Source organism: Varanus komodoensis, unplaced genomic scaffold (genome assembly GCF_004798865.1).
Source record: "Varanus komodoensis strain SLA01 unplaced genomic scaffold, ASM479886v1 scaffold6_4, whole genome shotgun sequence".
Taxonomy (NCBI): Eukaryota; Metazoa; Chordata; class Lepidosauria; order Squamata; family Varanidae; genus Varanus; species Varanus komodoensis.
The window spans coordinates 3,921,704-3,944,953 of NW_025336347.1; the positions used below are offsets into that span (position 1 = coordinate 3,921,704).

Here is a 23,250-nt window from a genome sequence, read left to right on the forward strand (position 1 = left end):
CAAACTTTATGATTTTATTTAACAGTCTTATCTGTTAAATAGCCATCAGGGTAGCATACAATAATATAAAACAATAAAACACATAAAAACAACACAGACATTAAAACAACACATTTTAATAATAGGCTAAAGTGAAAACTAAATTGTTTAATGTGAGGATCTGTTGCTATTATTGGTTCTGACTTACTGGAGCTGGTATGTCTTACACCAAAGTTATAAGTTTCGCTCAATTTTTGAGGCTCAAATTTTGATCCCTGATATATTATAAATATGGTGATGGTATTGTTTTGTTTTGCGTATCGCTCTGAGTAAAGTGAATCAGGGAAAATGAGGCATATGAATAAGTTGACCATGACTTATGACTAAGGGTACGCCTGCTAGACTAGGCCTACCTAGTGTAGCAACCTGTTCCCATAGCGACCACCCAAATGGGCCACAGCCCACAGGAAGGGCTTGGGAGCAGCAACAGCCTGATAATATCGTTCACCAGCCTGATCATATCATTCAATTGGGACTTCCCAATTTTGAAGTTCAGGCACCAAGTGCAACAGTCCCTACAGCCATGCTCCCAAGAGAAGTCCAAAACCTCAGGCTGCTGAGTTGATCCATATCAATAAGCCAGACATTTTCCTCTCCACCAGAAACAAATTTTTGTAAACTTACTAGGTCTCAGTTGCCCATTCACGACTAACCTATTCCAAATACTTTGGCATTACAGGGAACAATAAATTGGATGTGTTTGCACATCACACTAATACAGCCTGACAATAAGCCCAGAAGAGGTTCCAAATGTATTTCCAGCCTTCCTTTGGTTTTTCTTGACAGCTATTAGAAGGTGAGCTGTCAAGGAAAAGCAAAGGTATGAGTGATCTTCAGCTACAAAAAGTGTTTACACCCCTTTCAAAGCAAGATTCTCATCTTCTCCACTCCCCTTTAATTGTCATGCCACACATTCTGAATTGTGCCCTGAACTTCTAGGAGCCTGGAAAAATGCAAAAGTGCAACCTACTGCCACTTTCTAATAAAAAGGCATTTTGACAGCCTTGGCAGCTAGCTGGCAAAACTCTGGATCATGTTAAAAAGGAGATTTTGAGAGGGAAATGGGTGTTTTGGGACTGGGACACACATCTGTGCTAAAGATCACTTGTTCCTTTGATTCTTGACAGCTCACCTTCTCACAGCTGTCAAGAAAATAATGAGGAGGATATGTTTTGAGTCTCTTTTGGGCAATGTTCACCACTGACAACTGTTCCCCTGGCAGCAGGCAGTCCTGTGGAAACTGCCTCAAGCAAGGCTTATATCCCCCTCACCTGTGGCACACCTGTGATTAATAAAATGTCTTGCACCAAAAGGTATAGTTTTTAAAATGCCTGGCATTTTGAAAGGACTGCTCATATCTGTCAAAACAAGGTTTGCAAAAGTTAAGTTGACAACTGGCTTTCACAACCTTCAAAAGTTTAAAGGGAAAAACAGGCAAGTCTCAAATGGTTCATTGCAGTGACAGGGAGGGGGCTAGCCAGTTGCAACTTCAGCATTTTGGGGTGCTGGCACCCTTCTAGCACCCCCATGGCAAAAACAGCAAGAACGGGAAGGGTTGGGGGGCATTGTCATCTGGCTCATTAGCCAATTTCCTGTACCCACAATAGGATTGTCCAACTATGTTTAGATGGCATGACAACCCATCATTGGTACAAACAACCCAGTTTGCTGGGGTTGCGTGTTGCCCACGCACAAGCCTTGGGAGAATAGGTCTGGGTTCACATGACAGGCCATCACATAATGGGTTGTTGTGTCATGTGAATCCAGTCATTGTTGCTGGGAAAACAATTCCTTTCTTCCTCCCCACAGCTATTGTGAGGATTGCAGCTCAGCTCTGAGAGAACATGGAAGTCAGTGGAGGGATGGCACCTGCTGTCAAATCACTTGCTTATAAAAAATAAAGATTAGTATTCCATCTGGCTCCACTGATGATTCCAGATGAAAGGTTCCTAGCAGCTATTCCTTCTTTTCCTTCATAATGTTTATGCCCACCACCACCATAGAAAAAGGATGATGAAGCAGTGGAAAAACACAGGTGGATTACAAGTGGAAAACAATGCAGTCTAGCCCTGATGTGATATTCTGTAGCTGAGGCAGGCTGGTAGCACAATAAAAGCCTCAACTAGAAGTACCCCAGTATTCAGAGGCATCATGCGCTGATCCTGGAGATGGTTTATAGTCATCATGTCTAGCAGCCATGATTTGTGATTATATTAATAACTATCGGTCTTGTTTTTTTTAAAAAAAATGATTTTCAACTGATTTTCTGACAAGTTTTTCCAGGTGTTAGAGGATGATTAAGGGGATTCTATGGAGAATTATCCGAAAAACATCTGACAGTACTTAACTATTACGTTTTTATTATTGAAGTTGATTTACTTTGGGGCAGCATAACGAAACGGGAGGATATTGGCACTGTACTGAAGAACTGGTCATATTAAAACAGCTAGTAGTGTTTGCCTTTCCTCATGTGAACTCAGAAGAGGAGAGGAACAGGTTTAAATGGGAAATCTGTATTTAATCTCTGCAGGTATTGAGAGAAGGGACATTCCTGAGAGAACTTACACTGACATCTATGAAGAAATTGCTGTTTATTCTGGTGGCTACTATGTAAAGACTGAAAAATATGAACTCTCTAAAGTCCTGGGCATAGTGGAGCTATTCCTGAATGCTGCCCCTGTTAAAGTGGCCTTCCATCGTATGAATGGAGCACGGTTCTCCTTCCCAGTGGATGAGACCCTCACAGAAATCAGTGTCTCGGTCAAGAGTATACACTCTGCCAGGGATTTCAGCATGACTGTGCTGCAGCCTTCAGGTAGGAGGTGTTCTGAAGTAGGGAGCACAGATGGGTGCCTTCCATAATCTTTCACTCTTCCTACAGCTTTGTTTCCCTTTGTGTCATCCAACTGCAGGTGCCCCAGTGCAGTCCACTCACACCATAATCAACACAGACAAGCACAAGGTTGTGAAAGTGTCTCCTATCAACAAGCATGGGTTATGGACTGTGGTTGTGTCTCCCAGAGGCTCCTATACTGTGGAAATCGGAGGCAAGAGCTTACTTGACTTCACCTACCAGATCATGAAAAAGCAGAAAGGATATGTGCTTCCGATCCAGGGACGACCTGTGAAAGGTACATTGCGGGAGCTGGCTGCAACAACCACACTACGGGTGGGACTAGCTATGAGATAGCTGTGCATATAAGAAAAACGTAAAGGAAGGTGTTTGTCTTCAAAAGCAAGTCCAGGAGGGGGACATTTAAGCAGAGGATCAGCGAACATGGACATTCCAGAGGAAAGCAAAGTTTCTAAATCTTTCACAGGGACAACCTACATTGTCTCCCTGAGGCTGCTGGAGCACACGAAAGGAGCTCAGTTCCAGCGACTGGTATCTATTTCTGATCAGGGGATTCCCTTCACCTCTGTTGCTCTAAACCAAACCTCTGATGCACTCGGCAATGCCTTCGCTGTTGCTTCTTTCTCTGTTGATGCTACGGTAGGTACCATTTCCGTGTTTTGTTAATTTTTGTTTATTTATTTATTTTAAGCAGATGTGAACACCTCAAGGGCCTCCAAGATGCTTTGGCTTACAACTCTCACCACTTCTTGCTTACAAAGCCAATGGAGAGGGCTGATGGGAGTTGTGCCCTTTGGCCTACAAGTTGCACATCCCAGGGTTAAAGTTGTAGCTTTACACTGAGTGAAAATTGGTGTGACCCTCTTTACATTAAACCAGGGCAAGCCAGTACACTACCTGGTTCCCATTGAGGCTATGAGGAGAAGCTTTCTCTTCTTCTGTACAGTGTTACTAGAAATCATGCTATATTATCATGTAGTGACATTCCCAGTACTATCCTCAAAAATATTATTCTGAAACCAGCCACAAGCTGCTGAGTGTAGAGGATTGCCCTTATTTCAGATTTTTAAGAAATCAGACCACTCAGCCATCCCATTAAACAGGAAATAGGAAACACACATCCTCAGATCATTTATAACCTTCAACAATCACACAAAAACTCCATCTTCCTTCACTGGAGGATGAAGGTTCAGCAAAGATGGGAGGGTAAGTTCAAAGTACCTTAGGACACAGGGTGTAAAATCAGCATATCTTCTAATAACTTTACTACCCATCTTTTATCATAGCTCCTTGTTGTTGTTAAGAGTTATCAAGTCATCCCCAACTTATGGCAACCCTATGAATGAAAGTCTTCCAAGACGTCCTTTCCTTGACAGCCCTGTCTAGCTCTTCTGAACTCAAGACTGGGCCTCCCGGATGGAGTCAATCCATCTCATAGCTGGTCTTTCTTTGCTGCTTTCCACTTTCCCTAGTGGTATTGTCTTCTCTGAAGTGAGTCTCATGCCTTACTAGTCAATTTATAAAACATAAAGGCAGTAATAGAAACATTTTATTATTGTCCCATAAATATCATCAGTAAAAGCAATAAAATAACAACAAAAAGTAAAAAAAAAGTTTTACTACAAATTAATTTAAAAATCATGCCAGATCATACAGATTAGAACTAATCTTAACAGGTCCTACTAAATAAAAAGGAAGGAGGGTAGAGAAATGTTTTTCTATATCACTAGCAGGAAAACCAAAAAGTGCCTATAGCTATCGTTTCTTCAGTTTCCAGTGTCTAACAAAAATAGCCACTGTTTGGTTGCAGAAAACTTGGATGTGTCTTTCGAGAGGGTCAGGAATTGTTGAAATAATCCCATATGCTCATCATGACACAGAGAGATGGGATGAAACAGAGGAAGAGAGCCTCAAACCCTGCTTTTGGTCCTACCCCCTTCAAATTCTCCCCTGTGTCCCACTGGAATGCAACCCCCAAGAGCTTTTCCAAAATGGAATTCCTCCTTCATCCTGAAGGAGATTCTTCAGCTTGGATGTAAAGGATGTTTGGCAGTAAATACCTCTCCTTCCCTTCCAGTCCTTCCTGCTGAGTGTGGAAGGCCAGTCTCCAGAAGGTCTGCCCTTTTCACGACTCATCCCCAACCCCATCTACATGGAGAGTGTACACATCGAGCTCATGCCAGACCAAAACTGTGAGTCTCTGGTGCCATGGAACAAATACTACCATTTTTACATCTTAAGAAGTGAGACAAAAATCGAGAAGTGCCAAGAAAGGGACTGTGTGTCAAAATCTGCAGATTAGTGTAGCTTTCCCTGGTCACTTGACAGAGCAGGCACCCTGGTCCATCTTGCAAGTATTTGCAGGATTGGTGTCAGACCTGTAGGTGCTTGCAGGGATTAAGGCCATCACAGTTACGCAAACCAGTGGAAGCCACCAGACATGCTATTAAAAGGCTGCCCAGTTCTGCTACACCAGCATGAATCTTCATGGTGGCTGCTCCATGTTCTTGGTTATGCCTCGAGCTGGAACACTTTCATTTGTGCCCTGACTGCTGCCTCTTCCTGAAGATGCCTTTACCAAGTATTTGCTCCTTGCCTTTTCCCAATCTTGCCTTTGCCTCTGGCTCTGGTCCAGCTATCTGACCTTTGCTTGCTCTTGGCTTTGCTTCGCCTCTGGGCTTGCCATGCCTTGATGGTATTCGGTACTCACATGATTTTAGTTTTCTTTTCCTTTGGCTCTGCCACACCTAGCTGGTATCTGACTCTTGCTTGTACTTGACTTCACTTTTACCTCTGGCCCTATTCTCCCCCTCCAAGCCCTCCATCATCCTCCCCCACCACCCCACCCCACCCCACCCACATCCAGATAGCCAGTTGTAATTGTAGTGGTCCTGCCACTAATGTACCACAGCTTACACTGTGGATATGCTGGAGATTTCAGCGTATGCCTTAAACATGTTGCAGAAATGCTAGATATATGCTTAGGGAAGGGAATCCTGTTCCAAAGTTAAGTTCTCTCTATCCCATTATGATTAATGTTATTTCTATACCAACCCAAAGCCAAAGGTCTCAGTAGACAAAACAAAAGAAAATGTTCTAGTATTTGATCTACTTTATGCTGATAATGACCATTTATCTGTATGGCACTGTCTTTGTGGTAGTGAAGCATCGCCATAAACAGTAAGAACATAAGAACTCTGTTGAAGCAGACCAAAGGTCTACCTTTCCAGTATCCTGTTTCTCACAGTAGGTAGCCAAATTCCTCTGAAAAATGTATATACAGATTACTGAAGGCAAGAACCCTCTTCTACTGTTTTTCCCAGCAACTGGTAATTTGGAGATGAGGTGATCCTGATCCTGGAAGTGTTAAATAACCCTCAAGAGCAACAGCCATGTCTTGGGTGAAGGAGACCCGCACCAGTGTGCCCATAAACAAGAGAAGATGGTTGCGGGGAGGAAGTGATAAAAGTGGTGCTAGCTGTGGAGGTCCTTTGGGGACACCCTCTCGGTGTACCCTCAGTGCCCTCCTTCCCTACTTCCTCACCAACATGGTCACTAGCTGCTGTTCCTCTTCTTCCTCATCACTGCTAGCACCCATTCAAGGAGGCAAGCTGTGGCAGCTACAGTTCTTCTTCACAGCACTACCGTTGTGTGGGTCAGAACAAGGGGTGGGTGGATAAGCAAGCTGTAAAGGGGAAACGGAAGAGCAATTCCAGGAGGTTCGTGTCAGTGGACCCCTGTTGGAGTGTGGGCCATTAGCGGGTGCCTCACCAAGCCTACTCTTGATGCCAGCAGTGCTGGACTACATCCCAAATTTACCTACAGGTGTAGAATGCCAGCCACGGCCTTGCCCATTAGAAATATGGCAGCAGTTGTCCACACTGTGAATATATTGTCCTTTTTTCCAGTCACCATATTATCTGGCCAGACCCAGGAGATCTCTGTCTATGTAATGAACAGTGGAACAGGTGCATCATTCACTTTCAGTGCCTCGGATAACCTGAATTTCGTGAAAAATTTCAACCCACCCCAAAAATATATCAATTCAGGAGAAAAAGCCATCCTTACTGCAAGTCTCACAGTGCCTGCAGAAAGCAGCAATATTACCACCAGGTAGGAGGCAGCATTTTCTAAAAAAACAGATGTCAAAATTCGGGGATGATCTGAGACAGGAGTGAGAATTTGGACACTGTACTGCCAGGATTTGGGAGGTGACTTGGTTGAACAATTCTCAAGAGTTTGTCAGTTGAGGGGTGCTGCTTTTACATGGTCAGGTTGCAGGAGGACACACCACCCTTTTCCATACTGAAGGGTCCAGTAATAGGACTGAAAATTGATATTTGTATACCTTTTGTTGAGTTTCTAAATGGCCCACCTTCAGGGAAACAAACTTGCTCTTATCCTAGCCAGAGTATACTGTTTACTTATCTCCCTGAACCAGGAAGGCAGTAGGAAGAACAGGTTAGATTAGAAACAGCATTCCCACCGTCTTTGTACAGCTATAATTAAGGCATATATTCTCTTGCTCCTCTAGGAAAGAGATGGTGCTCAGAGGCAGAACACCTAAAATAGGGTTGCAGAACTTTAGGCCAGGTCCCAGACTTGGCTCACCTGCAGCCCCAGTTCCCCAGGCTGTCACAACCTCTGTCCTCTGACTGCTGATAATTCAGGGTCTGCCTGGCTTTTGCACAATTTTTCCCCTAGACTGAAAGTTCACAATGCTCTCCTAAGGCTCATTTAGCAGCAATAAGAGTGCTGTAGCCAGGAATTTGTTTAAGTTCTATACTATCCAATAGTCAAAGCCTTCTGGGCAGTTTCAAACAAATTTCTGCTTAAATAATTCTGTTTATTTCTGGAAAAGAAGCTTATTTTGGGAAGAGAAGGGGTTCTTGGGGCAGGGAATTATAAAATAGGAGTGGAAGATCAGGACAATGTTTAGTAGGTTGCGGTATTTCGCAACCCTGTTGGATTGGATAGGAACAAAGTAGGTGGCTGGGTTTCCCACTGGGTGCCCCTCAGATCTGCACATTGTGTGTATTCATAATCCTTGCCAATTATTTTTCCAGCATCGTTACATTCTCAGCTGAAAGCTTCAGAAGCCACAACTATCTACAAGTGCCCGTCACTGTCGTCCCTGAATCTGCCTTGGTGAGTAATATGCCTTTTGCAGGATCATTCATGGCTATCGCTGATAGTTAGGATGCAGCCAATATGTGCTGCCTCCTAAATGGAGAAGCATCTCACTCACCAAACTGGAATTGGTTTATTTTATCTTAAAGGAAATTGTGTTGTTTTAGTTCCCTTCTGAGCCCCATCCAGAATATTATTGGTTATTACTTCTTAGGCAACTTGTAGCCTGGGTCATATTTAGCTTAGGGAGCAACTCTCCAAATGCCAGTCTGTACAGGAGGGGAGTTAAGCTTGAGGCCATGGGCCAAAACTGACCTAGCTAGATTCCCAGTCCAGCCCTCTTGGAATCGCCTGACCCCTCTTCCCCAACCACCAATTCTTTGGTGGTTTCTAGTTTCCACACAGTTCTTTCTCATATCCTAAACAGCTGAAATGTTTCTCCTAAGGCTTAGTTACTGGCAGTAAGAAAAAAATAGCTAAATTAAGCCAGCATTTTTTAAAAACCTGCTCCTGTTCCCTTTGTTTTTGACCCTATCCACTACTGCAGTGTGGCTCCTGAGAATTTCTTTGAAACTGAATTTGGCCCATACACTAAAAGATGTTTAATATGCCCGCTTTCTCTGATGTTCAGAGATTCTTGCCTCCAAGGGGTATCCTGCTGTGGTGAGGAGTACACATTTCCCTGTGTGTGAAACTTCTTAGACAGACCCAGGATTACTGCATTTAAAACTTCCTGTTTAAGAATGAAATCTTTTAAAGCCTCATATGTTTCTTAATGTGAGTTGCTTTTACCTGTTTTGGATAATGATGGGATGGAGATGAAGTCTGCAGCTTACTTGATTTGAAGATGAAAACTGCAGAATGAGCCACTGCTAAGTGCTGCAAGTTTACACTTTGGATTCTGGGACAAAGAAGCAATGGCTGGCCTGCATTTCTGAAAACATAAAGGCCCGCTGTAACCCAGATCTATCTGTTGCCTTGGGCAAGACACACAACTTCCTCAACAGGCCTGTGGATTTGTGGGTTTTCCCTGGTGGACCAACATGTCTGTTTGCTTGCTTTTTCTTTGATGCATATGTCTAAATATATTTCGTTTCTTAAAATGCATTTTAAACATATTTTAATACAGTTTTTGAAACAAGAATGGGATGTTAGCGAAGTGGTAAAGCAGATGAAGTACTCAATTATAAGCTTACATTAATCTGGGAGGTCAGGTCGGGTAGGATCCAAATATGCAAATATTAAATTCTTCAAGCATCATTTGGAGTTTAGCTTATTCTGTGCTAGAAGCATATGAGATAGGACAGAGGCCTATAGGAGATCTGTTGTCCATATTATTTGTTTGTTTCATTGCATTTATATTCTGTCTTTCTTCTGAGGAGTCCAATGTGGAATGCATGATTCTCCTCCTCTCATTTTTCCTAGAACCAGATCTCCCTAGTCCCGACCCAGAACTCCAGCCACTACAAGCCCTACTGGCCATCACACCCTTGAATCTTAATTGGTTTCCAGGGGGAGCCAGGAAAGTCTGTCTCACTGCCGTTGTTGCCACCTGATCATGCTCTTCTTTCTCAGCATTGCTCCCAAGAGATTGCATGACAGGCAGACAGCAGTAAGCAAGTAGGCAGTGGCCTCTGCTTCTCTTTCTCACTGCCACCTCTCTCTGAGCCAAGGAAGAGGCATGTGAACAAGAAGGCTGCAATGGGCAAGAAGCAAGTCCAGGAGACTCTTCTCAGTGGACCCCTGATGGCAGGCTCTTGGCAAGCACCTAACCATGCCCATCCCTCATTCCAGCCCTGGCGTCGATAGCGATATTTACTGATGACTACTCATTGATAGTATAAGCTAATGTGTCTCCCACCCTACAGGAAGTTGACCAGGTCCCACCAGTATACAAGCTTTTACAATTCACTATGCCTTGCACGGCCAACAGCCAGTCCAGTCCCGACTGCTCTCACCACATTTGGCGGATGGCGTTTTCTGTTAAAGATGATCGTAGTGCAGTCACAGCACGAGTTAACTCAAATCCCTCTGGGTTGGCATGCTATCCAGCAGAGGATGATGACGGAGGAAAGGACATCAACTGTGACTATAAGTATGTCTGTCCATGTTTTCTAGGCATTTGTATTGCTGAATGGAGAGAATGGTCATCAATACAGAATTGACAGCTGGGATAGAATCCTGCTGAACTTGGGTGTCATTTAAAAAAATAAGCCAGAAAGTTACTAGTTTGTTATTTATTGGCCATACTTTGATGTTGTTTAATTTATTAAAATCCCTAAATACTTCACATTTAAATATAGCAAAACAATTGATTAATTATATTTTGATCTTAAGTGCACTTCAAAATATTTCAACATTGTAACAGTAAAGAGAGAGCAACAAAGTCCCTTTTGGGTCTGTGTGCATGTTTGCTGTGTGCCATTGGTGGGACCAGCATGTGGGAAGATTGGCCATCGGGAGTAGCAGCTGGGGAAGGTTCCCAGTTGCACAAACGGGTCTGTGAATGTTTGCAGACTTCGCCCAGACTGGGTTCTCTCCCTCAGAGAGGGATGAGCACCAGAAGGAGTGTGACAGGCAGGTGCAAACCAGGTTCTGGCTAAGCTCAGCCTTTTCCCATTTCAAAAAGGGTCATTCTTCTCTACAAACATCAGGATTGAACCTGGAGCTTTTTTCCATGCAAGCCAGATAGTCCCAATGGCTTCTGTTCCCATTGTGCTGGGAAGCCTGTTCTAATCCTGCTACTCTGTGGGCAACTCCCACCAGCCCTTACCATTTGGCTGTGCTGGATGAGAATGATAGATATTGGGGTCCCACAACCTTGGGGAAAGCTACAATTTCCCCATTCCTAGTCTAAAATCTTCCCCTCCATCTCCATCACTATTCACTGCATCTAACATTTAAAATAAAACCCATACATCTCCTTTCTTTGTCTGAAGGAAAAAAGACACAGCCATCCTAGTGAATGATATAAAATTAAGTACATTCATGGCACTTAGTCAATTTAAACAATATGTCCCCCTTGCAGGATTTGTGTTTCCACATCTGCTGGGCTCATCTGAACTCTTCCCACCCCCTGCTGATCTGTCTTGTATTCCCCCCCCCCCCCCGCTTTGTAGGTCAACCTGCTGTTCTCCTTCTGCAGAGGTTCTAATTCTTGATGGGGATGGAAACATGGATACTTTCACTGTGGACTACAACACACACCCTCCTACAGAAGCCTAGTGAGTTGCAACATGCACGATTGTCGTGAAGCTGCCGTCTCAGTGCAGATTAGTGGTCCATCTAGTCCAACATGCTTTGCTGCAGAGGTTGGGCACCAAGAGCCTTCCAAGGGCCCCCAGGTGTGCTTGCCAAGGTCCTCACTGTCTACCCCACACTGCTGCTCCTGACACCACTATGCTTAACAGCCAGGGGATGGGAATTCAGCAGATTAGGAGAGTTATCCCCTACCTGCTGAGCTCCTGCCTCCTTGTTGCTCAGGTGAGTGGCAGGAGGCTGAAAGAACATTGGTGCAAATATGAAGAAGATGGAGGAAAGGAAGGTGGGAGCAAGAAATGCTAGAATCCTGGAGGTGGTGCAGTCCTGAAAAAAAGTAAGATGGGTTTGTGGCTTCGAAAATGTTACATGCCTGGCATCTACTGCCCCTCTCCAAAATAGTGACTCAAAGTTTTGCCAAAGGGCTTTTCTTGAACTTGCTGAATAATTTATTTAATTGGAGTCACCAAGGAATAAACCAGAGTCATTCTGCATCCAAACTGCTCCCTCCCATGGAGTGGTTGATCAGGTGACAGCCAGAGCTCTTTGGTTCTCTGTGGGGGTAGCTGAGTCTAGTGGGATAATGACGGGAGCACTGTTAACAGCAGGGATTGGATCCAGGATCCGCTTTCTGCAAGAGGCTCCTCTGCTTGAAAATTGGGATCCTCTCCTTCAACACAGCATGGCTCACCTCATTCTGCAAGGTCTCCTCATTCTTTGTGAAGCATTCCAGGGGTCTGGGGAAGCTACTATAGAAGGAAGGGGCTGGGAAATCCATTTTCGGCAGTACAGTCAGGGCCTGCTGTCTGGTGAAGCAGGGTGATATGCCTGGTGTCTTGTATGGGCTCTACCAGAAGAATGGCAAGGAGGTTAGCATGGTTCAAGTAGCACAGTGAACAAATGGGCCACAGACAAGGGAACTGTGAGCTTTCTTTTTCTTGTGTGCTAACAACCTGCATCCATTCTTCATTGTGACTTTCAATAAACTGAATAGCATCTTTGAGATGGATGGTTTTGTTTCTTTCTAAGTATCACTGAATCCAAAGTAGGAGGCCTTGGCTGGACCAGGCTCCCATGGTTGAAACATCTGAATCAGGCAGAGGAATGGGACAAGGAGAGAACTGCATTGCTTCCCGCTACCAAGATACTGCCACCCCTGCCAAGAGGCCTGCTAGCTGCTCCCTGCAGTGACATTTGCCATCGTGAGAGGCTGGAGTAGCTCTTTGGAGCAGCTGCCCTCCTGCTTCCCTTGCTGCTCATCCCCGTACTTCTGCCACAGTTGCGCTGGTGCTGGGAAGGAGCACATGGTGGGAAGGGGTGCGATGGGGCAGCCCATGAGAGGCCGGCCTCAGGTGATGAGAGCCTGCACTGAAGCACAACACAGTCAACCCAGTTTAAAATCCCACCAACCTCTTTTCTCCCTTTGTTAATTCAATCGTTGCAGGAAAATAAAAATAGAAAACCAGCACAAGCAACTAGAGCTGGAAGGGTCAGTCAGCTTAGTTTGTGGGCCATGCTAGTTTCACATGTGTGCATCATCATTTATGTCTGTCAAATTTCTTCATCCATCTGCAAATACACAGAGAGCATGTAACTGACTTGTAGTTCAATAGACACATGTCCACTCAGAAGCAAGCCCCATTGAGTTCAGTGCAGCTTACTCACAGAGTGTGTCTTGAAATTGCAGCCTCGAGGGCCTGAGGACCGTGAATATGAACCAGCTAGTTAAAGGGGTAATTTGGTAATACCATGCCTCGAGTGATGGAACTAGTAATTAAAGAAGTAGTAGCCAAGAGGCAGAAGCTGCTTTAAACAAGCAAAGAGGACATTAATTAAAGGATAAGTTGCCGGAAGTGGAAGCTTGGCTGAACAACAGTTACTCCTGAATTTTCAAAATAAGGGGGAAAAAAAGAAAGAAAAAGAAAATAAGAGCTAGCCCATGGAGGCAGGCTTGTGGGTCTGTTATGGGGATGCTGCATTATATGAAATGCCACATTAAAGCACTGTTTTAATTCCACTTCCAGTTGATTCGAGAGCAAGTGACTGGGCAGAGTAAAAAGGTATTAGGTGTTGAAGGAACTCCAAAAGCAAAAGGCTTTGGAAAGGAAATTGTATGAAGTGAGGGACGCAGGGAGTGGGGAGCAGCAGAGCCGACACCCTGCTTTCTTGGCAAAGCCTCTGAGCAGTTGCATGACAGGGAGAAATCCAACCTCATTGCTGCTTCTCTGGACCAGAGTTCAGCGGCAGCTGTTAATTCTCTGCCTCATGTGCGACCCCTAATGGTGCAGGGGGCTCCTGGCTTCTTGGTAGGGGAATCTATAGGACTGGCATATAGAGCTGGACAAGGCACTGGCATACCTCATGCTGATCAATACCTTGTTTTTCTTGCAGAATCTCTAACAGCTGAGCTGCATCACATGAATATCCTGACATGTGGACAATCTTTCTTATCTCTTGGTGCCCCTTGTGCCAGGAAGAAGATACCACCCAAAGCCAAAACTGCCAGGTGGTAATAATCTGGCCACATCAGCCAGATTACACACACCATTAAATAAAACAAATTTCAGAAAGCAGTTGTGCCTGTTTGTACTATCTCTTATAGTGATGACGATGTCTGCACGAATAAAGCACAGTTTGATGATCCCCCGGAGTAGGCATCCCTATCAGGCATGTACTTTCTCCAGTGGGGTAAGGGGAGATTTACATTCCTCATGTGGAAGATATTGGGCTGCACTAGACAGAATAGGTGGCCCTTCCTCCTTCAGTGCAGACCAGCCCTCCCCTCTGCAGCTGTCTTACCCAGGAAAGCCATAGGGTGCAAAGGAACCAGCTGTGCACTTCTTAAAGAAGTGAGGCTGCAGCCAGATCCACAGTGTATCTTTGGTTTGAGAAAAACACTTGACAATGTCTGTCTAGTTCATAAGATGGTCCTATATGAGCTTCACCCTACTGTTGTTAGGTGGAAACAGCTGGTTGAGCAGCTGTACCCAGGAAACTGCCCATTAACAGGTCCTTGTGACACTGAAGGGAGGTCTCACACGGAGTGCTGCCAGCCTCTGTCCAAGGGCCGTATCTCACTGGGCTGTTCGACATTTCTATAAATCACTTGGATTAGGAGACAATTATCAGATTTGCAGATAACTCTAGGAGGGATAACTAACACAGACACAATTTGCACCTTCAGTCAAAAAGGGGTTGGGGTCTTGAACTCTTGATCTGTTGCATTGAATTCCACCTGTACTTCCAGAAGTTTTAGCAGTATAATGAATTACATGGCTGTGTTAACATAAGCCAATTGCCCCAGCACTGTCCTTGTGAGATTCTCTCTAGCAACAGAGTCAGTTTGCAGAGTCTGCCAGCCAGCAATTAGTTTGTAGTCAGGCTCTTCATAGAAAAATAATTATTCTCTAGCCCTTTAAAATTTTGTCACCATAGTTTGCCTGCTCCTGACAAAACAATGACTTGTTTGATATGATCACTGAAAATGAAAATAATACTTATTAATTGGTTACATTTTTATCCTGCCTTTTTTCCTCCAAGGAGCAGAAGGCAGTCCTCTCCGTTTTATCTTCACAACCCTGTGAGCTAGATCAGTCGATCTTAACCAAATGGGGCCTAGAACATAGGTTTTCTGAGTCCCAGGCCAATATTCAGATTGCTCCAGCACGCCGATTAGGAACACAGAAGAGTCACTGCAGGTTTAAGAGAGTTGCCATACCAGAAGGTCTGGGTAGTGTTACTTACAGTTAGGACCAGAGCCAGATTGATATTAAATACAGGATCGCTTTTAAACTCATCACTAGTTCAGTGCATGATGTTGCAGTGTTTCTATCTGCTTGCTGGCCATGGGCATTGTACCCAGTTAAAGACTAGTGCGAAAGGGGGAGGGAGTCTCACTATTTAGTTGTAACGATATAAACCTGCCATTTACCAACACTACAATTTGGTGGGGGTTATGCAGCCATTTTGTTTTCATGCAGAACTTCGACACATGACTTCTATCAAGATGAGTGACTTCCCACTGAAAATGTAAGAGAATATTAAAAAGTAAAGCTGCATACCGGAAAGCAATTTACTGAGTAAATAATAGCATTTGCACTTTGGGGTGCCATGAGAAATGGAGCAATAAGCACACTCTTCTGCCAGATAGAGCAAAATCTATGGAGTGATAATATATTCCTCTAAGTCTTTTCATTGCTGGGTTTTAACAATGTTATCTTTAAATGGGAAAAGAAATGCCATATGCACCCAGTGATAAATGATCAATATGATAGTTTAATTTGATTTACAGATGAGAGAATTTCATATACCACTCTTAATATCACTTGTTGGGGGTGAGGAAGGAGCCCAGTGTTTTTGATTACTCTGTAGTCATAAGGAGTGGATCAACATGCTGATAATTCTTAGATCTTTCATTTGCTTTCAGGGAATTTAAAGGAAGGCTGTCAGTATGTACCTTCTGAAGACAAGTGCTGACTTGGGTGAAATTTATGCTGGATTGCATTCTGAAATAGGGTATGATCCAGGCAAAGTAAAACAGCTTGATCAACAACAGTGAAGTTAATCTTATGGTCTTTTTCTCCCAAAATACTTTTTAATATTAGTGTTTACATATATTTACAGCTCAATAGTACACAAGTACACAGAAGAATTTCCATTGACTTCAATGAGGTTTGCTCCCAGGGAGATGGGTATAGGTTTGCAGCCTCCGTTTAAGTAGTTCAGATTATGTATGTTTCATCCATAGCATTTACAATACAAAGTGACTGGGAATACTGCACAATTTCTTTCTATTAAGTCTGTGTCCTTTATTCCTTAGTCAATTCTTTTTCATCTTTATAACCAAGGAGCCAGTAACCTTTCTCCCATGCAGTTAAACATGACTGCAAAGAGCTATATATAGTCTGTCTTTAGAAATGATAAACAGCCTGCTCTGGCAAAAGGATTAAGAGATCAACAGGACTGAGGAGATAGAAATGAAGATGAGACATAAAGTTGTTAATGCAAACAGCTGATAAGACCCGTTTCCAGGATGGTCTTAGTCAGCCAGAGGTAGCTGCAGTGTAGCTCTGTGGCCACATTGCATGAGCCTTGGGATAACCCCAGAGCAGAAGAGATCTTTTCTGGCTGCCATGAAAATAATTTGTTGCAATCATGTCTTGAAGGAAAAAATATGAAAAAGCAGGAAATAATTCCAGCACAAATAACATGAAGTGGTAAGTACCTTCAGCAGAATCTCTGCCTTAAGGCCACACAATCAAGTTCTTGCACTGTTTATGCAGAGCATCAGATGCTCCACAAAAGGGTAGAAGATTAAATGCAAATGTAAACGACTGAATGTAAAAGAAGAGAATTTCTTGATGCAGCAGAATCGAAGGGATGGGGACAGGTTAGCTTTCCAAACATCCCAGTGGGTACTTGTCAGTTGGCTCCTGTGTCAATGGAGTGCCTCATTCATTCCTGCTTTTAGTTCGAATCTTACAGGAGCTATCTGCAGTGCTGATCCCCATCCTCAAAATAGGTTTGCCACTATGGATGGCTCCTGTAAAGCTCAAAAGAAAGGCTCTGATTGATGCGGAGCTGCACTGACATAAAGGCCATGAGCCACCACGACCGTATTATATGCAGGGATTCAGCATGTGACAGGCAGTCTAAAGCTACCCCCTTTCCCACATATTCAAGCTGTTGTGGCTCTGGCCAGAATTCATTCATTCATTCATTTTTGATAGTGGAACGCTTTTCATCTTTTCCACCTAGATTTTAATTAGAAATGAAAAATTATAATTATAGGAGCACATATATGTCAGAATGGAATAGCTCTTTCTAAACTTGCCAGACCGTATTTGTTGCTTTCTCTAATGAGCTTCTTTAACTTAGATTTTGAGCTAGATAATGGGCAATGCTAAATTGATCTTGGCTATATCTTTCTACCAAAGTAAAGGGCTTACAATTCTAGATAAACACAAACTTAATTAAAGCAGTCATAAAACAGATTCATTAAAAATATAACATCAGAATAAAAGCAGTACCCATTTCAATAGACATGTTTACATACCAGAAACTTGCTTGAATACATATATCTTTGAGTGCTGGCAGGATGAAAGGTATGCAATCTAGACTCCCTTGATCCACGGCCAGGAAACACCCACCCAAAAGTCCCTCTCTTGCATCACCACCATGCCTCTGAAAGCAGTAGTGCTCAAAGAAGGGCCTCTCCCAGGTATCTTAATACACGGGCAGAGTCAAATGTGGTGCTCAGGAGAGAAAAGGGATTTTGTCAGTATATAGCCTGCCCAAAATTGTCCAAAAGTCTTCCTACCTGAGCTAGCCAAGCTGTTTAGAGGTATGGAATACAAGACTGATCTTGGCAGGCTAATACAGGCCAAAAGGCCAAAGCATTAAGTGGGAATCCCACAGCATCAGTTTCTAAAAAAAGGCTGGAACCCCTGTAAAATAAAATCCAAAACTGTCAGATGGCAATCCAGAAAGCCACCATGGAAATGCCATTGAAAGAGCCACAACTGTCTATCCACTTCTTGATATAAGTCATCTATCAGGACAACCAAAGATGACTTGTTGCAAAATTAGCCTTGAGGCTGGATTAAAAGAGGTATAAATAATCCATTATAGCCAAGAATCCCTGAAGCTGAATTGTTACCATATGCTCAATTGCAGTGCTGAAAACTGGAATAGTTGAAATTGGCTGGCCTCAGTCCAACACGAAAGAAAGTAGGAGGGGGTCTACTATAAAGGTTAAAGCTAGAGATAGGCCAAAACAATTTGCACCCAAGTCGCCACTCCTTCTCCGCTGTGAAGAGAAGAGAGTTGCACTGTGTGGTTGGCAACCTGGGGACACATCCCCTTTCTTCTAGGGCTGTGCTGCAAAAATGAGCTAGAAACTGGCCCAGTTTGCACAGTCGCAGGCTGGTTAATAAGACACCATGGCTTGTTCACTGCTCTGTGCATACCAGTTGTGTGCCGGGGAGATGAACCTAATCCTTCTAAACAATGCTGTTTGTTGTGCCACGAGAACCTGGCCAGTGTAGTGTGTTGCCATGAGTAATAAGCCACTCAAACCCTACAAACCCCTGGGGTGCTGTGTGGCTTGTTACTCAAAGCAGGAAGCTAACCTGGCCAGGTCTGCATGATGCAATGAGCCCAGCTGCCAAGAGTAATTACACTAATCCCTCCAGTACACAACCAGTGCACATGGTGGAGCAAGAAACTACTCTAGTTTATTTCCCAAGCTGTGATTGTGCAAGCAGGTCAATGAGCAGAAATGCAACATGATGCCATCTTAAGTGCAACTGTCTTGCCCGGCTGCACTGCGATTTTATCACTATTTGCTCTTACCATATAGAATACGGGAGAAAGAGAGGCAGCATTGGCTAAGCAAAGTGTAGGGGCCTTTTTTCCTTACACAATGGATTACCATATTACCTCGTCAGTGTATTCTTTCTTCACACACCCCACGCACTGCTGAGATGTAGAACACCTTTCATACTCCATTCACAAGGTTGAATATTTAAGGATCATTTATCCCTCTGAAGGCCATTAATCTGACTTACAAGAAGAATAAAAAATAGATATATGTGTGCCTCTCTATATGTTGTCTGTTCATATGTCCTTATGTATGCAATTTATAACATTTAATATTATAATGTATTTTAAGAGTTGTTTTTGTTTTTGTAAAATGAAGAACTTTGCTTATTGGGCGATATAGAATTGTAATAGTTGAGATCAAATTGCTGTTTTTTGGTGAGCATTGTCTTTTTTACAGTATGTGAAACCAGGATATTCATTATGATGATGAATTAAAACCCAGTTGTGTTTTTTTCTTTAGCATGTGGTTCACTGAGAAATTCTATGCATAAAGGGATTATGTTTGCAGTCATCAAGTTTCTGTAATGTTTCAGAATTCAATCTAGAAGGTGGCTTGTGCATCAGTCATAATGTCATAGAAACCTCTAGCTTGAAAGTTAGGTCTTGGACTTTAGGTGCCATCGGCCCCAGATAGCATTGCCAATGTGATGTGATGGCAGTTGTAGTCATTGGAGGGCCACAGGTTGAAGTCTTTTAGCATTTGATAATGTTCTTGGGGTCCATCTAAAGGTGCAGCAGAACACAGCACATCCTCTTTTTTATTATTGTAAAGAACTACTCAAGAACATTGAATATACTGCCCGAGTAAAGGCTGCAAGAGAGTCATTGATCAAAAAAACTTTAAAGATACAAGGTTAGAGTGTCCAGCTGTTTCTTGATGAAAACGATGAAACTGAAATCTCTGACAAAAGCACAATGTGGTACCGTACCCTCTTCTATTCAATCCAAGTGACCTCAGAAAAAAGATGAGAATAGTTTAGAAAGGGGTTATACTGAACCTGTGAGTTTAATCGTGCTTTAAATGTTTTAAAGCCTTGTTTCATTGCATTCAGGACTTTGTATTGTTTCCTTGTTGGTCCCTAAAAAGACATTTTAAAAACTAGAATGTGACTGTTGTAGGCTCCCCTCTGCTTAAACTGCAGAACAAACATGTAACACAGTAAAATTGTCCCACCATTGCTTTGAGAATTGTGCTATTTATTCATTTATTAATTTCATTGCATGGCATACCATTTCTTTCAGAAGCCAAATTTCCTGAAGCTCTATCAAGATGCATGGGCGCCACCTGGTGGCTGTTTGCATGCAATAAAAAGTCGCTTTGTGGCATCCTGAAGACTGACATAGAAACAGAGTGAGTCAGAAGGGCTCTCCCAGGCCATCTAGTTTGACCTCTGGTTCCAGCTGGCTCCGCTCATGACATGCCTACCATGCGTATGTCCAGCCTATCCTTGAACACACTCACCCATGGGACTTTAACCACCTCCCACGGAAGCTTGTTCCATTCCCTAGGAGTTCTAACTGTCAGCAAGTACTTCCTGCCATCCAAAGTGAACCTTGGTTCCCTGAGCTTTGCTCCATTGGAATGTGTCTTGCCCTCCCCCATAGGGGAAAACAGCTATCTACCCACCTCTGCGTGACACCCCCTCAAGGACCTATATGTTGCCAACAGATCCCCTCAGAGTCTCCTCTTCTCAAGGCTGAAGAGACCCAGTTCCCTCAGTCTCGCCTCATATGGCTTCCCCTGCAATCCAGCCACCATCCTTACAGCCCTACGCTGCACTGATTCCAACCTGGCCATATCCTTCCTGTAATGTGGAGCCCAGAACAGAACACAATAGTCCAGTTGCGGGAGCACTAGAACTCTATAGAGTAGCAGTAATACCTCTCTCGATCTGGAAGCCATACTTCTGGCTATGCAACTAAGGGTGGCATCTGCCCTCTTGACCACCACATCACACTGCTGACTCATGTTTAGCCTGCAGTTGACCAGTACCCTGAGATCCCTTTCACAAGTGCGATGTAACACATGTATTTTTTATGACATCATGCATGACGTGTGCTGTTTCCCCAAAATATCAAGCCAGAATCAATGCCTTTGTTGGATTCTGCCAACAAGCAAGATGGCAGCTGCTCAGTGCAAGTAAAGCAACAGATCTGTTGGAAACCTGTAACCCTAAATGTTCTCAGACTTTTGGCCAAACAGGATGTTGTACTAGTGATGGGCAACTTGTGGCTCTCCAGAAATTTTGGCCTACAACTCCCATCATCACTGACTCATGGCTATGAAGGCTAGGGCTGATGGGAGTCGTAACCCAAAGCATAAGGACAGCCACAAGTTGCTCACAAGCAGCTAAAATTTCTAGTGTTCCTAAACCATGCCCAGGCATCTGTCCTTCGAAAACTGGACCAGCCATACATGCCACACAACCTATACTGCTGCCACATTTTCCCTCGGAATCCAGTTAAACAGTTAAGGGACTGGAAGGACAGAAGCCATCTTTGAATTATGGGGACCAAATACATTACAGAAGTATATCTGATCCACAAATGGTGATGCATCTGAGAAAGCAAATGTTTGGTATTTTATTCATTTCTAGGCATTGGCTCCAAATTTTTTCTGATAATATCCCACAGTATTTCTTCAGTGGCATTTTGCATGCAAATCCATCAATTCCTCCCAAATCCTCAACAAACCCTAAAGGCATTTGCTATATATAATACTAGTATCAGAATAATAACTTTACAAAGCATCATATGCTATCTGAAGCCTAGACTGTGGTTTTAAGCCACGGTTCTGTATCACAGAAATGTATATTGCACCTAAAGCACACTGTTTATAGCCCACCAAAATGTGATGTTTCTTTCACGAGGCATTAAATACAGTATTTCCCTTCTGACACATTCTTTAAAAACAAAATGCCCTCTGTCATTGTCTGTAGGGCTCTCATATTTGCCTGCTACTTGGTCCTTCAATAAAGCCAGCAAAGCCTGGAGAACTCCTCAGTGACAGCAACTTCCTCCTAGGGCTCTTAGCAGTCTGCTGTCACTAGAAAGAGCTAAATAGTGATCTGGTTCGCACAATCATGGCATTGTGTTATTGGATTATTTGAGGGTTTCTGCCCCTGCCCAAACAAGCTATACCACCTGCAGTCAGGCAACATGGCAAGTGGGAAATGTTGGCACACTCAGAAAGTCCTGACACTTTGACCCTGACAGCCCAGAGAGCCTCATATCCAATATACTGCTGCCAATTGGCTCCCTCTTAGCTAGGTTTGGCAGCAACACTCCAACAGCAGCTGAGAGCTGCCATTTTAGTTTTACACAAATTGCCCAATGCAGTGTCACTCCAGAAATTAAAAGGGATGCTTTGCAGATCCAGCTCCTTCATGTGGAAGGCCTGGGCCATGCGTTAGCACTGGTGAAGCTTATGGGGGAATTGGAGCCCCTCCAAGTGCCCTAGGTTTGCAGGTGCTCATGTCGTTTGTTGTTTAGTTGCAAAGTCATGCTCGACCCATCACGACCCCATGGACAACATTCCTCCTGGCTCTCCTGTCCTCCACCATCCCCCGGAGTCCACCCAGGCCCACACACCCTGCCCTAGTGACTCCATCTAGCCCCCCCATTCTCTGCCATTCCCTTCCTCTTTTGCCATCAATCGTCAATCATTCCCAGCATCCGGGCCTTCTCCAGGGAGTTGTTCCTTCTCCTTAGGTGGCCAGAGCTTTTGAGTTTCATCTTCAGTATCAGGCCTTCTAAAAAGCAGTCAAGGTTGATTTCCTTTAGGACTGACCGGTTTGATCTCTTTGCATGTGCTAATGACAAGCATGCAAAAGAGATTATAGAATACAGAGTAAAGTGCTGGGTGAACCACCCTTCAGAGCCCATTCCACAACTGGGGTGCCACAGCTGGAAGAGCTCCCTGTATTGTTCAAGTATGTCTCACCTCTGAAAGAAGTAGTAGTCACAACAAGCCATCTCCTACATGGCCAAGCTGTCCATTTTATCTTCCTGCTGTCAGCCACAACTGACATTATATCTCTTGATTCTGATGTGGTGCACAATGTCCAGCAATGTAGAGCTTCTCCCAAGCAGACTTGGATTCCCAGCAGTCACTTGGCTTATAGGAGCACTTCTTCAACTTTGAAGGACGCGCAAAGAACCTTGGCAATTTCTGATCCCCAGTGTAGATCAGTGCCTCACAAAGGAGGGAACTTGGCACCAGCAGTTATGGCACCCAATTATATAAGGACAGCAGTCTTATTCAGAGGTTTACTTGAATGTGTGAGGGCTTAAATTGACAACTAGGATGGGGCTGTGTATCCTGGCCCCATCCCTGTGTTCCCAGAGGTATCAACCCTACACCCAACAGTTCAGACCTGAGTGTGCTCAACTGCCAATTTTTAGTTTGGTTAGTTTATATGGCGGTGGCAGCAGAGTGTGATCCCCAGAGAGGCAAAGAATAGAAAATGGCCCCTGGGCCCCATCCAAGTTGCCTGCTCCTACCTTCTCTGGTACTCTTGTTCAGGCTTAGTGGCCAGTGTTCCTTGCTATCACTGCTTATTTATTTAGATTCTTCTCTGCTGATA

The 23,250-nt window shown here is 43.8% G+C and overlaps 1 protein-coding gene across 1 annotated transcript in view; it reads left to right on the forward strand.

Moving 5' to 3' along the window:
• LOC123034369 (von Willebrand factor A domain-containing protein 7-like) overlaps positions 1-13,935 on the forward strand; it is a 36,175-nt gene extending 22,240 nt beyond the window's left edge. Inside the window, exons 11-18 of the mRNA XM_044451698.1 lie at positions 2,596-2,854; positions 2,952-3,170; positions 3,360-3,532; positions 4,971-5,085; positions 6,802-7,006; positions 7,960-8,041; positions 9,892-10,118; positions 13,884-13,935. Coding sequence (XP_044307633.1) covers positions 2,596-2,854; positions 2,952-3,170; positions 3,360-3,532; positions 4,971-5,085; positions 6,802-7,006; positions 7,960-8,041; positions 9,892-10,118; positions 13,884-13,935 — 1,332 coding nt within the window. The remainder of the gene's footprint in view (positions 1-2,595; positions 2,855-2,951; positions 3,171-3,359; positions 3,533-4,970; positions 5,086-6,801; positions 7,007-7,959; positions 8,042-9,891; positions 10,119-13,883) is intronic.
• The last annotated feature ends 9,315 nt before the right edge of the window (positions 13,936-23,250 follow it).